General features: G+C 40.4%; 1 protein-coding gene across 1 annotated transcript in view; it reads left to right on the top strand.

The window, feature by feature from the left end:
• The first annotated feature begins 147 nt into the window (after positions 1–147).
• LONRF1 (LON peptidase N-terminal domain and ring finger 1) overlaps positions 148–12,565 on the top strand; it is a 24,166-nt gene continuing 11,748 nt past the window's right edge. Inside the window, exons 1-7 of the mRNA XM_019553350.1 lie at positions 148–350; positions 5,614–5,732; positions 7,768–7,890; positions 9,180–9,326; positions 9,785–10,025; positions 10,107–10,197; positions 11,037–11,151. Of these exons, the coding sequence (XP_019408895.1) occupies positions 5,628–5,732; positions 7,768–7,890; positions 9,180–9,326; positions 9,785–10,025; positions 10,107–10,197; positions 11,037–11,151 (822 nt within the window). The 5' untranslated portion in view covers positions 148–350; positions 5,614–5,627. The remainder of the gene's footprint in view (positions 351–5,613; positions 5,733–7,767; positions 7,891–9,179; positions 9,327–9,784; positions 10,026–10,106; positions 10,198–11,036; positions 11,152–12,565) is intronic.

Raw genomic sequence — 12,565 nt, 5'->3', positions numbered from 1 at the left:
CTATCGCCTGCGCCACGGGCTGCGCTGCGGCCGGGGCCGGCCCGAGGCGGGTGGTCCGCTGCGCTGCTGCGGCTGTCGGGGCTTCCTGAGCGAGCCGGTGACGGCGCCGTGCGGCCACAGCTACTGCCGCCGCTGCCTGCGCCGCGAGCTGTGGGCCCGGTGCCGCCGCTGCCGCGAGCGCCTACCCGCGCCGCCACCGCCGCGCACCGCCGTCGTGCTCAACCAGCTGGCAGAGAAGTGGTTCCCGGCCGAGTGCGAGCGGGCGCGGGGCCGCCGGCGCCTGGCGGACCTCCTGGGCCAGGGCCGCTTCCGAGAGGCGCTGGGCGCCGCCAGCCGCGCGCTGCGAGCAGGTGGGTGGCCCGGCCCCGGCGCTCGGGCTGGTGCCCAGCACCCCCCAGGCACACTGCCCCGTCATGTCCAAGTCTGCCTCCTTCCCCGTAGCCCTGTCCCCTCATCTGAATCCTTCACCCCCGACAATCTCTGCCTGTGCCCCATGTCTCCTCCCCATCGTTGCTGCCCTGTATGTCCTCCCCCCCAACGTTGCTGCATCATGTCTGAGACCCCCTTCTCCCCCAGCCTATCACTGTTCCACCAAACAGAGTGGTGCTTTCGCTGACAAGCCCAAGTTTTCCAGTGTTCCCAGACCTGCCCTTCCCACGCTGCCTGCAGGCGCCACCGCCCCTTATGGCTTTATGTAAAGGGATGTGTCTGGTGATCCGCTGCGTGGATGTAGGGCTGGGCAGCAGGGCAGCCAGGCATGGTCTTGCACATCAGTCTCCCTCACTTCCGTGGTGGACATTGTTGGACAGTGGCTGCTGGGCGAAGGATCCCTGCTCTATTTACCTTGTTTCCCAATTACTTTCTCTCTCACCAGTGTCACCAAGACAATCGCCAGCAGGCTGGGCCTAGTTGCATAAGCTGTCCGGGCATGGAGGGGGACAGGTTGTGTAATGCTGGTGACATCACGGGTGGGTGTGGCTGGTGTTTTATAATGTGTTGGGAGAGGGCACAAGGGATGTTCCCTGTGAAGGGATTATTATTTACTGAGCACTGACAGTATGCTTGGCACACTGTAAACATAGAGGGCATGGTTGCCATTTCAAAGAGGTTAGTCTTGTTCATGCAGGCATTTGGAATCTGTCATGATGAAGGCGATATAAATACCTAGACAGAAAGTCAGATTCCCCCTTGTAGCACTTCTGTTCTAGTGTGGGTGGTAACTTTGGTGATATGCAGGTGTCTCATTTTCCATTTCATTACACTTTTTCCCTTAAACTGATTGTGGTGCATCTAGAAAGGAATACCGATAATGCTTAATATGCTGCATTTGTGCAGTTGCCAGCTGCAGGAAAAATTGAAGCATAGATGACAAGCTGAGCAGTTTCATCTGACATGACAAGCCTGTCTTCTGATCCAAACTGGGGAGATGTGTTAAAGATACAATTTCAGCATAAATTGTCAACAGAAGTAGTTTGTCTTTGGATATGTTTTAGAATATTTCAGACCTGTAATTGCAGTAGTTGGTTTAGGTGGGAATTAAAAAGGGTGGGGTCCAATTTTACTTTTGAACCAGGAATTTGTTGAAAATTAGAAAACTTATTTTGTTCATATTCTAGAACTTGGTGTGAACTCTTATGCATGTCACAAAGAAATGAAGTCGCATCTAAATGGCTTTCCCATAGTAGTTTAGATTATCCATGATTAATCATAAGCATATAGTTGGAAGTTAAACAGCTTCAAGTGTTTCTGGTCTCTAGTTTTTGTTTTGGTTTGGTTTTGGTTTTTTGAGGGACTAAGAAAAATTTTTAAGGCAACCAGAATTTTTATACAAAAAGTTTAAAGTAAAAAGTGTCTGCAGAGGTCTCTTCTGAAGCTAATAGCATCAGTTATGGTTCTGATTTTGCCATTAAAACTTGAGGCTTCTGTGGAGAGAGTTCTTTTGTTGCAAAATTTAGGTTACATTTAAGGCTAATTTATGACTTAGTTAATTCTGGTTAAAAATTGAAAATAAGCTTTCAGGCCTGATACCTATCCATAGTTTTGTTATGTGTAATTATGTAAATATTAAATTGTAGGCTTATGTAAGAAGCAAGGATTTGGGGGGGGTAATATCTTTTCTTGAGCCAAGTGCATGTTTAGGATAAAGCTAGACAAGCTTTCAAATTCAAGGCATTCTTTAAACGTATTCAAAAGCTTAATATCTCTTGTTTGTTGCTTGTCTTTTTCCCACCCCACCCCATAGCATGGAGAAATATTCATGTTTCAAGCCCTGAGGGCTTTTGTAGTTTAAAGTTGTTACTTTTTTAAATACCAGTGCTGATGTACTGGAAGCCTTAAGGAGAAATATATAAATACTGTTGTTTTAACATAAATTTAGAGACTTTCAGGTTCACTGATCTGTGAATATATAATATGAAACATTGCTGTAAAGTAGGCAAATGCACAGGCTGGTTACCGTGCATTCTGGGCTGCTTGGAAAGGAGAGAGCATCTATACACAGAACAATTTATTCTCTTGCTGTTCGTATTTGTTTTAAGGAAGCTTTTTCCCCATCAGCCTACCTCTGTTCTGTTTTGTGCAAACCTACATAAACTTGTTTGACGTCAAGAATTAAAGGCTACCACCATATCCTTATTCAAATAACATTTTTGCAAACTTTAGTGGAAGGGGGAGTTAATTTAATGATAAGCTTGGATGTTTGCCTTGGTATGAAAATAGCTTAAAATCTGAGAGGTTAGCTGTTGTGTTGGTAAGTTTTTACAGTGGAGTTCTGAGTTCCTACATTAGAATGGAAGTGGATGTACTTAAACAGAGGCTTTTAGATTCACATCTAGATAAAAGATTTTGTATTTTGTGTATTTTTTTGTCTTTAAATACTTGCCCTGATTTCCCTTCCACCATGCACAATTAATGGATTTGCTCTCATGCTGTTAAGTAAGTTCACTGAAATCACAGAATCATAGGGTTGGAAGGGACCTTGAGGGTCATCTGGCCCAACCTCTTGCAGAAATGCTATTCCTAAATCATGCCTGACCACTACTTATCCAACCACCTCTTGAAAAATCAGCAGTAAAAGGGAGATTTTGTAACTCCCTAGGCAGTCTGTTTCACTGTCTTTTCCCCTGCTTTCGTAAAGAAAATTACTTGAATGTTGTAGCTTTCATTTTTTTTCTTGCATGAGTCCGTAACTTATTTGCTAAAACTGAAAACCAATGTAGTTTATGCTGTCTGTTTATATTTTTTTACTATAAACAAATCTGAAAATGAAAATACAAGTAGACAGTTGCATTCTAATATATGAAAATTAGGGAGTATATTTTGATGTTTGCAAGTCTGGAAATCTCAACCTGAACTTGGGACCATAGTTGATTATGACATCAATCCTTTAAATATTGCCGTTTTGAGGGTAACCATTTTTTGTTAAACAGCCCTCATATCTACAAATATAGGCATTTCCTTTTGCAAACAGAGTTTTCGTATGCAAAGTGGGTAGATAGGTTGTGATATCACTGTGTGGGAAAGTAAATGATTGTGCTCGCGTTGGCAGCACATATTCTAACATTAGATTATTCTTGCAAAAATTAAAATACAAATCAGGCCTAGATCTTGGGAATATATAAGCACATGTTTTTATCTTGAGGCATCATCTTGTACCTTTTCAGTCAACAGCTGTCCTTTTTTTAAAAAAGAAGAAAAGAGTAAAACGTGTTAAAAGAACATTATCAACTGACTTTAGGCTTTAAAAAATGAAGCTGAAGTCTGGAAAATGAGAATATCCAAAACCCTTGCTAATTAGAAATGTTCCAATATTTGAAATACAATTTGATATCAATTGTGGCTCCGTTTTCGAAAGGTACATGTTTCTCAGTTGATCAGATTTTGAATTGACAAAGTTGCATCGCTGCAGATACTAAATCAGTCTCTGAGCTTCCTTGCCACTTGTGGCTTTGTAGTCCTTTTTGCATGTGACCTATAGACGTTGTGAACTCAAACCCACAGCAGAAGTTTGGGGCTACTATGAAACTAACCAGCCAGCTCTTTGGCAAATTGAAAGGTAAAACTAGTTGATAACAGAAACAGTGAAAGTAAACTGGCATTTAGAAGGGCCTCGGGTGTACAAATGCATTGAATTTAATATTAATTTTTCCTGGCTCACAACGAAATGGATTCTCAATAGTTTGATTTGAAAATTTGCAATTTTAACTTGAGTATCAGTTCAGAAAGGCTGATACTTGCCTTATTCTAAATCTAAATATGAACATTTTTTAAAACATCTAACAAAGAACTGGGCACATTAGCCAGAGTTGCTTTCACTTGTAATTTTAATCAGAGATAATACTCTTTATATTTATCAGGACCTGAGTTTGAGACTTTTAAGACTTATGGATGTAGCTGTTACAGTAGGAATGCAAAATGCTGAATCCTGGATTCAGCACTCTTCTTTACACTGAACTCTTATTAAAAATTTTCTCTTTTGATGGTACTGCTAATGCAGATCCCTACAGTGGGAGTAATACACGGCAGCCCCAAACTCTGTTCAGACAGCACAGTGATAATTATGCTGATTGACATCGGATCATATTGTAGTAAATATGAATACAATGTTACAAATGGTTTTGCGGTGGCAGGAGGATATCTAAAATCAAATTATTTAAAATTTAAATTTAATATCAGTCTAAACAAAAATAAATATATGACAGTGAATCTATATGAACAATTAGTGTGGAGTAGCATATGTGCATTAACCCTATTCATTCTTACCCTGTGGCAAGAGGTAGCTAAATTTAGTCCTCAGTGGGAGAGGGGTAAGAGCATGTATTAAGTCAACATGTCTGTTGCTCTGTGGTAAAAATTATATCAGGAGTGTCTAACTTCTAAGACCCCAGGGGCTGCAACCTGTATCACACAGATGTTCCCCCCACCCTGAATCACCATGGCACCATGTGGTCACACAAATGTAATCCCTTCATTTGCCTGTCCGCTCCCTTCCTACCCAGCAGCCCCACTACACTGCCCTCTGGGGTGAAGGCAGGAATTGGCAACTGAAGGGGGGAAGGGAAGAACATGAAGAGTGGTGGCCAGGTAAGAGCCATGGGGCTACACATCCCCTCACAGGCTGCCATTTGGACAGTGTTCTCCTATATAGTACATTGTTCATATGCCAATACCCTAACCTTTGGGTGTTTGCATTATATGTAAAGTACATTCAAAATGCATGTATTCTGGGATTCTTGAGTATATATCAAATTTTACCTTCATGTTCATTTTTAACTCAAAAAGTAGCTCGCTCTATCCTTAGTAGTTTTAAATTTTTTTAAATGTGTATTTATCTTTGACATAAGGTAACCAGTTCAATACAGTTGCAAAAAATATACATACATTTCTAATATGTTCTATACATTTGCAAAAAAAATTGCAACCATCCCAAAAAAAAAAAACCTTTTCAGATTTATAGCAGTCCTACATTCTTTTAATCTAGCATAGTTGTTGCTTTTATTATCTTCTAGCATGCGTGTACGTGTATGTATGTGTGTGTATTTATATAATTAACTAACTGGGATGATAATTATATAAATGCATATATTTCTTATTAACTAAACGTTTTGTTTTCAGATCCCAGTGACTTGATGTTAAGGATTTACAGAGCTGAATCATACGCTGGCCTCCATGAATTTAAGACAGCTGTAGAAGATCTAAATTTTGTTATTTCTAAAATGCCAAATTGGCCAGAGGTAAGTTGATAAGTAATTTGCACATTGTTAAAAAACCTAAATTTACATAAAAAATGACAAATTTTGCTCAAGTTGTACCAGATTAATTTAATTGACCTTGGCTTTGTCTTGTAAAACTTTGTTCAGAGAAGTGTATCTAAACAGTTGATTTAAAAAACATTAAATAATGGAATTGTATTATGTGCTTTTGTGCACAGCTGTTTTGTTTTCATTCTGCTTAATTTTTTTTAACTCTTTAGTGTTTTCTTCATGCTATACTATAAAAAAATCTGTAAAGTTTTATATGACAAATAGACTATGAGGATTTGCTTCTGCGCAAGCAAGTCTATTACCATTCTCCTTATTTTATAGACTGTATTTTTGACAAAGGCTTGTTATATAGGCCAAACATTGGTAAAATCAAACTAAGCAGCCTGAGGACTTCTGCTCTATGCAAGCTTTCTAGAACAATTTTGATAAGGCATTTGGGAGGCAAGACAGTCCATTGAGGCTTTTTTTTTTTCTTTCTTTCTTTTTTAACTTCTGCAATGTCTTTGGTCTATGTCACAATTCCAGCTACTTTGCTTAACTCTAGGTTTGTTTTTAAATTGTTCATCATGGCATTTTTGTATGACTGTTGTGGGGAATGGAAAGGAAGCAGGCAAGCAGATTCATGAAATGGAAGGTTGGTGAAAGACAGGGGCTGCTTTCACTCAGTGGTTTGTTTTAAAACAAGGAAGCCTTGCAAAAATTCCTCATAGTGGTGTCTGCAGCATTTCTGATATTTAACTTTTGAAGTCTAATCTTTTTCAGAAGTTCTTTTTTAAGCTATGTTCAGGTACTAAACCTACCTTGAATTACTCTTATAGGTTTGTTGTCCTATAATTGGCATTTTCTTTCTTTAGAAATGCAATCACACACAAAAAAGAACCTGGTAGAAATGGAGGCAGTAATTTTGCTAGATCATGGAGTAAAAGAGACTTAACATGCATTCAGATGTACAGAGTAAACAAATTAAATAAACACTTCCTTTTATTGTTACTTAGTTGCAACATAAGTGGGTCAGTTCTTCTGATGGAAGTGTGTGTGGGTTTATCTTTTAGCTCATGTGCCTTCACCATAAAAATAGGTATTTTAGTTGGTGGTTAGTTTTTTGTTTGTTTGTTTGTTTTTATGCTGCCCTTCACAAAAAGGTTCAGGGTGGTTTACAATGGAAGACAAGATATAAATTATACTGGCTTTAATCTACACACCATGAGGCTAACATAGCTCAGTTGGATTAGACAAGGGGATTGGACAAGGGTTTCTGAACGGAAAGGTTTAAGAAACCACAGATAATCAAGACAATCAGAATTGTAAAATCTTGTAGTCTTTGCTGCTTTGTAGTAAAACAGACAGGAGAAAACAAGCTGTTACCTAGTTTGGGGAACACAGTTTGGTTAATTTAAGTGAAATTTCAGTTATTCTTGATTCTTATTAGGCACATGAGTGCAGGTGAACTTAATGTGACCTATGATGAGTGCTGAATATTAGATTTTTCCCTCTGCTCTCCCCTCCCCCAGTACGTGCATGTGTGCGTTTCCTGCAGGTTTTAGAGTAGAGGGTTTTGGCAGGGGGAGAAGTAAGGTGGTTTGTGTAACCCATCATTGATGAAGCTTGTCAGGAGAAAAGGGAATTTTTCCCACCAAAAGGCTCATTGAGCTGAGGCAAAGGGTTTAGCAATGCACTTTCCCATACCTCTTCCTGCCATCTTCAAGAATATCTACCCTAAACCACCAGCATCCACAAAGGACTCTTCATACCCAGCCTTTTCTTGCTGTGGACCTGCTGAAACCATAGTAATAGTACAGTGTTCTCAGATGCCTTAAATACCTGTAGAGGAAAGACAATAGAGAACATGTTTCCCATCTGTAGACCTCTAAATATCTGTCAAAGCAACATGAAGCCTCTATTCTATTTCCATCTTTGTAAGGGAGAAAACAAGTTTGATGCTTTAGTTGTTGTAATACTAATATTTTAATTTCTTAAATTGGCTATCTGTCTGTATTAATTTTAGGTCTACTTCAGGAAAGCAAAAGTGCTCCATGACTCTGGCTTCATAGGTGATGCCTTAAAACTGTTTCTACAGTGTTTAGCTCTTGATGAGGATTTTCTTCCAGCAAAGCTAGAAGTAGAAAAGGTAATTCAGCATGTATAAACTGGTTTTCTGTCTTGGATACTTATGACTTTAATACTGATAGTTACCGAGTCTTTCACAATCTTCTTGGGAGTGTGCAGCAGCTGTTATGCTATAACTTAGCTGTGCATGAGCCTGTAGAGGTAAAAGTGAGTTAAATAGTCCCTTTCTGGCCCTGGTGAAGTAGGGTTAAAGTTGTCATGGTATTGCTATCTTTTGTATGGCTGCAGGCTCTTGCATTGTTAACGCAGCATAACAGCTGCTAGATACTCCTGAGAAGCAACTTTTCCCCTGCTCCTCCCCTTCCCCCCAACTTTTGAAGCTGCTCCATACCATTTAATGTATTTATCCTTAATTCCACTGTGTTCATAATGACGAAACTCAAATTAAATTTGGACTATTTCCTTTTTCAAACGAATTTACTTTATGTTCAGTACATGATCACAATGGATAAAATGAAAATTTCACACATGTAGAAGTTAGGTTAAAGGAGACTTGTAATTGATGTGGTTTTTCAAATAAAACTAAGCTTGTTCCATCTTAAAGAAATCTTACTCTCTAACAAATGCAAAATAAAATGAAGGAGAAATTAAATGACTGAAATCTTGCATTTTAAGGAGAGTAGTTTGTGAATTATATTGATTTGTATTGCACAAGTGTAATTTTTGCCAAAACAAATCTTAACTAGTTATCTGTGGTTCTCAATCTTTTCAGAATCAGGGCATCCCACTACAACTTTGAAAGTGGTAGTATTCTCAGTTAAGCACCACTATTGTGTTCAATTTACCTCAAGTGCTTCTCAACTAGGTGATGCCAGGTAAAACTGCCCCATGCATCTGAGTGGGAAGGCACATGCACATTCTCTTCCAAGTTTGAGTTTCTCTGATCAGCCTAAAGTAGGCAGGAGAACTTGCTTATGCTCTGGCCCTTCACAGTCTGACCCGGCCAAGCACCTCTTGGAAGCAGAGGTACTTGGGACCTTCGTTGAGCACCACTGATCTAATTATACCATACTTGAAAAGGTAGTATTCCCTTATTGTAAGGGAAGGAATTTCAGAGTAAGTTCTTGTGTAGTTATAGGAGAGGCTGTGACCCTTTTAAAGCAAGAAGCTTAGCTGAAGCTAGGCTGCAGCTGAAAAGGGAGAGGATAGATGAAAAGATATTGACAAAAAGTAATTTCATATTTGGTATATAGATTTTCATTAAATAAGTGGTTTTATATATGGATGTTTGTTTACTGAAGCTATAACTGGCTCTCTCAATAATACTAATCTTAAGATTTTTTCCTTTAGACACTTTGTGATTTGCTGTCACCAGAACCTGTGAGAGAAAGTCTGAAGGAATCTGCTTGGAGTTCACCACATATTCGAAGTAAACCTCTGGCACTTGATTCTGCGATGGAAGAGTCTTACTATGAAATACAGCTTTCTCCACAGCAGGCAAGTAATAAGAGCTATGGGATAAGGCAGTCTGTTTTCTTTGTTTGGTAGGAAACTACAAACACTGGCACTTAAGATGTTTATCATTCTTCTGTTGATCAGCTTTTTGCTATTGTGCTTGTGCCTTTCTTTTTGCTAGATAGTCTTCTGTGATCCTTTTCATGAATCAGCTGAGGGGGGAGGGAAGAGGTAGAATGATGTGTATAATGCAGGTTTTAACAGACCATGTGTAACTACTGTTCATAATCTTTTTTCCAAAATTATTTTTCCCCTTTTGTAGAAAACTAGGTTTGAATTTTAAATGGTCTTTGAATTGTCTTAGCTTGTGAAATTGCTTAATTAACCTGTGCATCTATCTAAATGTACATTCTCTTTCTAATAATATTTAATTGTAATAAATGATTAGCAGTATTTTGGAAGTGAGTGTTTAAACAGCTTTGTTCATTTCCTTCCTATAGCAATTAGGAGGATCAGAAGTAACAGTCGAGTCTGTCAATGCAAGCCTAAATCGTGCACAGTCTGCCCATGCTCTTAACTCAACAGAAAAATTTGCCAAAGAAGATGGACTAAAAAGAGTTTCTTCTGAACCTCTACTGTCTGGCCAGGAGAAGGGTGCTTTGCTGAAAAGGAAGCTTTCCCTTTCAGAACAGGATATGCTTTTGTGTGAAGATGGAAGAAGCAAACTTAAAAAACAAGGAGGTAAATAATCACTTATTTGCAAGGCTAAATACTGACTGTGTTTTGTATTGCCTTCATTTATGCATCTTGTTTTTCCCGTAGAAACTACAAAAAGGGATATTGCACTTGTTTGTGGAACAATTTCAGAGGACTTGATTGATGTATCTGACTTTGAATGCTCTCTGTGTATGAGGTAACATTTGTACTTTTATAGTAGCTTCATAACAACTGTGTGTTAATGTGTAGGCAAATAATTTGTATAGGTGTAAAAGGTTGTCTTCTCCTAGATATGTACTATTAATTGAAATTAAAACCTAGGTTTAATATAATATAATATTTAATGCTGGGACACAAATTGATAGCAATGTTTGCTTCAATTTGAGTATCAGTTACTCTCCATACAAGGAAGGAAAAATCTTTAAGGTGAAAACACATCTTTTCTTTTTATCTAGGAGTTTTGTTTTGGTGGGTAAATAGTATTTCAGCTCTAACTTTATATTAGCTTTTTAGTTAAAATTTCCAGGTTCTGGATGAGATTCTCAGAGCAGAACAACTAAGGGGATTTGTTATATAGATTTGATAGATTCAAGTGTTCTTGTTTAGTCTTTAGGTCACATTGTGTGCCAAATATCAGAAGTAATTATGGCATGTGCATGGTAGTTAACATATTTACGATTTTAAAGCAATGTGGAAGCTTACCAGGACTTAAATCATTATAATAATAAAAAAAAATTCTAAATACCTACCTATACGTTTTTAGCATTTTGGGGGGGGGGAGTTGTTGTTTTTTTACCATGGAATATAAGAGCTCTCCCTGCCCCTTCACTTACCAGGACATGGGGTCCAGCTATGGCTGGAACTCTGCCAGCCTGCAAAGGGAAGCTTGTGGTTTCCCAAATTTTTCTCCTTTAAAGTAGAAAATCTGTGTTTTTCTGCAGCAAACGGAAAACCTGGACCCCAGTTGATTTACTGTTTTTTTTTTGTCTAATTAAATCTTCTTGAAAAGTTTTAATTTTATAATTTTTGTTTCAGGCTATTCTTTGAGCCAGTAACAACCCCCTGTGGCCATACTTTTTGCAAGAACTGTTTAGAACGTTGTTTAGATCATGCCCCACAGTGTCCACTCTGTAAAGAGAGTTTAAAAGAGGTAAATCTTTCTCTTATACTGTTTTACACTAACATTTCTAGAGTGAAAGAGAACTGTAAGAAGTGATATGGGGTCCACTGCTTCAATATTGGGCTCCTTCCAGAGTTAAACAATCAGCTTGATACTGAGAGGGCCCTATTTTATATGTCAGTACCATCATGTGGAATCTTGAGCATGATGGACCTTGATACCTATTTAATAAAGAACCCTCTTGCTAGCTTTTATAAGGCTTGCAAATCTTGGGTTCTCTTGCTGCTGTTACAAAGTTTGAAGAAACTGACTTTTTACAGATATAGTACTTGGGTCTTGTCCATTTCAGTATTGTTAAATCAGGAGTGGGTAAAATACAGTCTGTGTGCCAAGTTCGACCCACCAAGGAATTTTATCTGGTCTATGACTGGTTCCTCAGCTTTGCCCAGACAAGCCCAGGCTTGGGGGCAGCCCAGGCCATGGCATCTGTGGTGGGTCCCACTGTCCCTGGCACTCAGCAGGGCTTGGGGCAGGGCAGTAGCTGGACTCCACTTCCTGGTGGTTTCTTCCAGCTCCTGCTGCCCAAGTTGCCAGTGCTGCCAAACACAGCCCTGCTGCCCAGGCAGCCTGACCTGTCTGCCCTGAACCCACCATTGGGGGCACCAGAGAGCAGGCAGGTGGGGTCTATGTGGAGACTAGCCTGGAACCCCTGTGGGCATGGTGTGCTTGGCCAGGTGGGTAGGATAGGGCCACAAGTGGGCAGAGAGCAGCATCTGGGAGCAGGGTGGGTGTTCCGAGATGCTGATCAGATGGGGGAGCAGCATGTGGGAGTGGGGTGGGCAGGCAGGGTTAGGATTGGGATCATGGGCTGATGACAGTATGGGGCCAGGGCTGAGTTAAAGCCATGGTCCCTTCCCCGCCTGGCAGATCATGACTGGCCTGACCCAGGAAGGGGGCAGGGCACACACCTATGAGCCTGCCACCACCCCAGCCCAGGCACACACAGGAAGCTCCAATATAGCACAGCTGCAGCCTGTCGCCACCCCTTGATCCCAGCCCCACCTGCCCATCCCACTCCCTGATGCTGTTCTGTGCCCCCAGCCCCATCCCATCTACCCAGGTGAGCATGCTTTGCCTGCAGGGGTCCCAAGCCAGTCTCCATGGAAACCCCACCCACCCACTCCTGGAGCCCTCAGACTTGTTACCAGATTTGCCCACTACTTTGGGGTGTGCTCATTTATTAGGGCTAGGGTCTTGGTAATTCTGTTGATGTGCTGCTTGTGTTACTGGTGTTTCTATATGGAGCTGTATCTCTCCCTTCTGCAAGCCCTCACCCCCCAGTGGAGCTATCTTGCAGGACTCAGTTCAGTGGGGCTGGGTTCCTCCAGTCCCCAAATCAGTCATACACACAAACACACACAGATTAACGTGACACGCCTGACCT

This window comes from Crocodylus porosus, unplaced genomic scaffold (assembly GCF_001723895.1).
Source record: "Crocodylus porosus isolate Cpor-Errol unplaced genomic scaffold, CroPor_comp1, whole genome shotgun sequence".
NCBI lineage: Eukaryota > Metazoa > Chordata > Crocodylia > Crocodylidae > Crocodylus > Crocodylus porosus.
The sequence above is the reverse complement of the archived record's forward strand: the minus strand, read 5'-3'. Positions and strand labels throughout refer to the sequence as shown.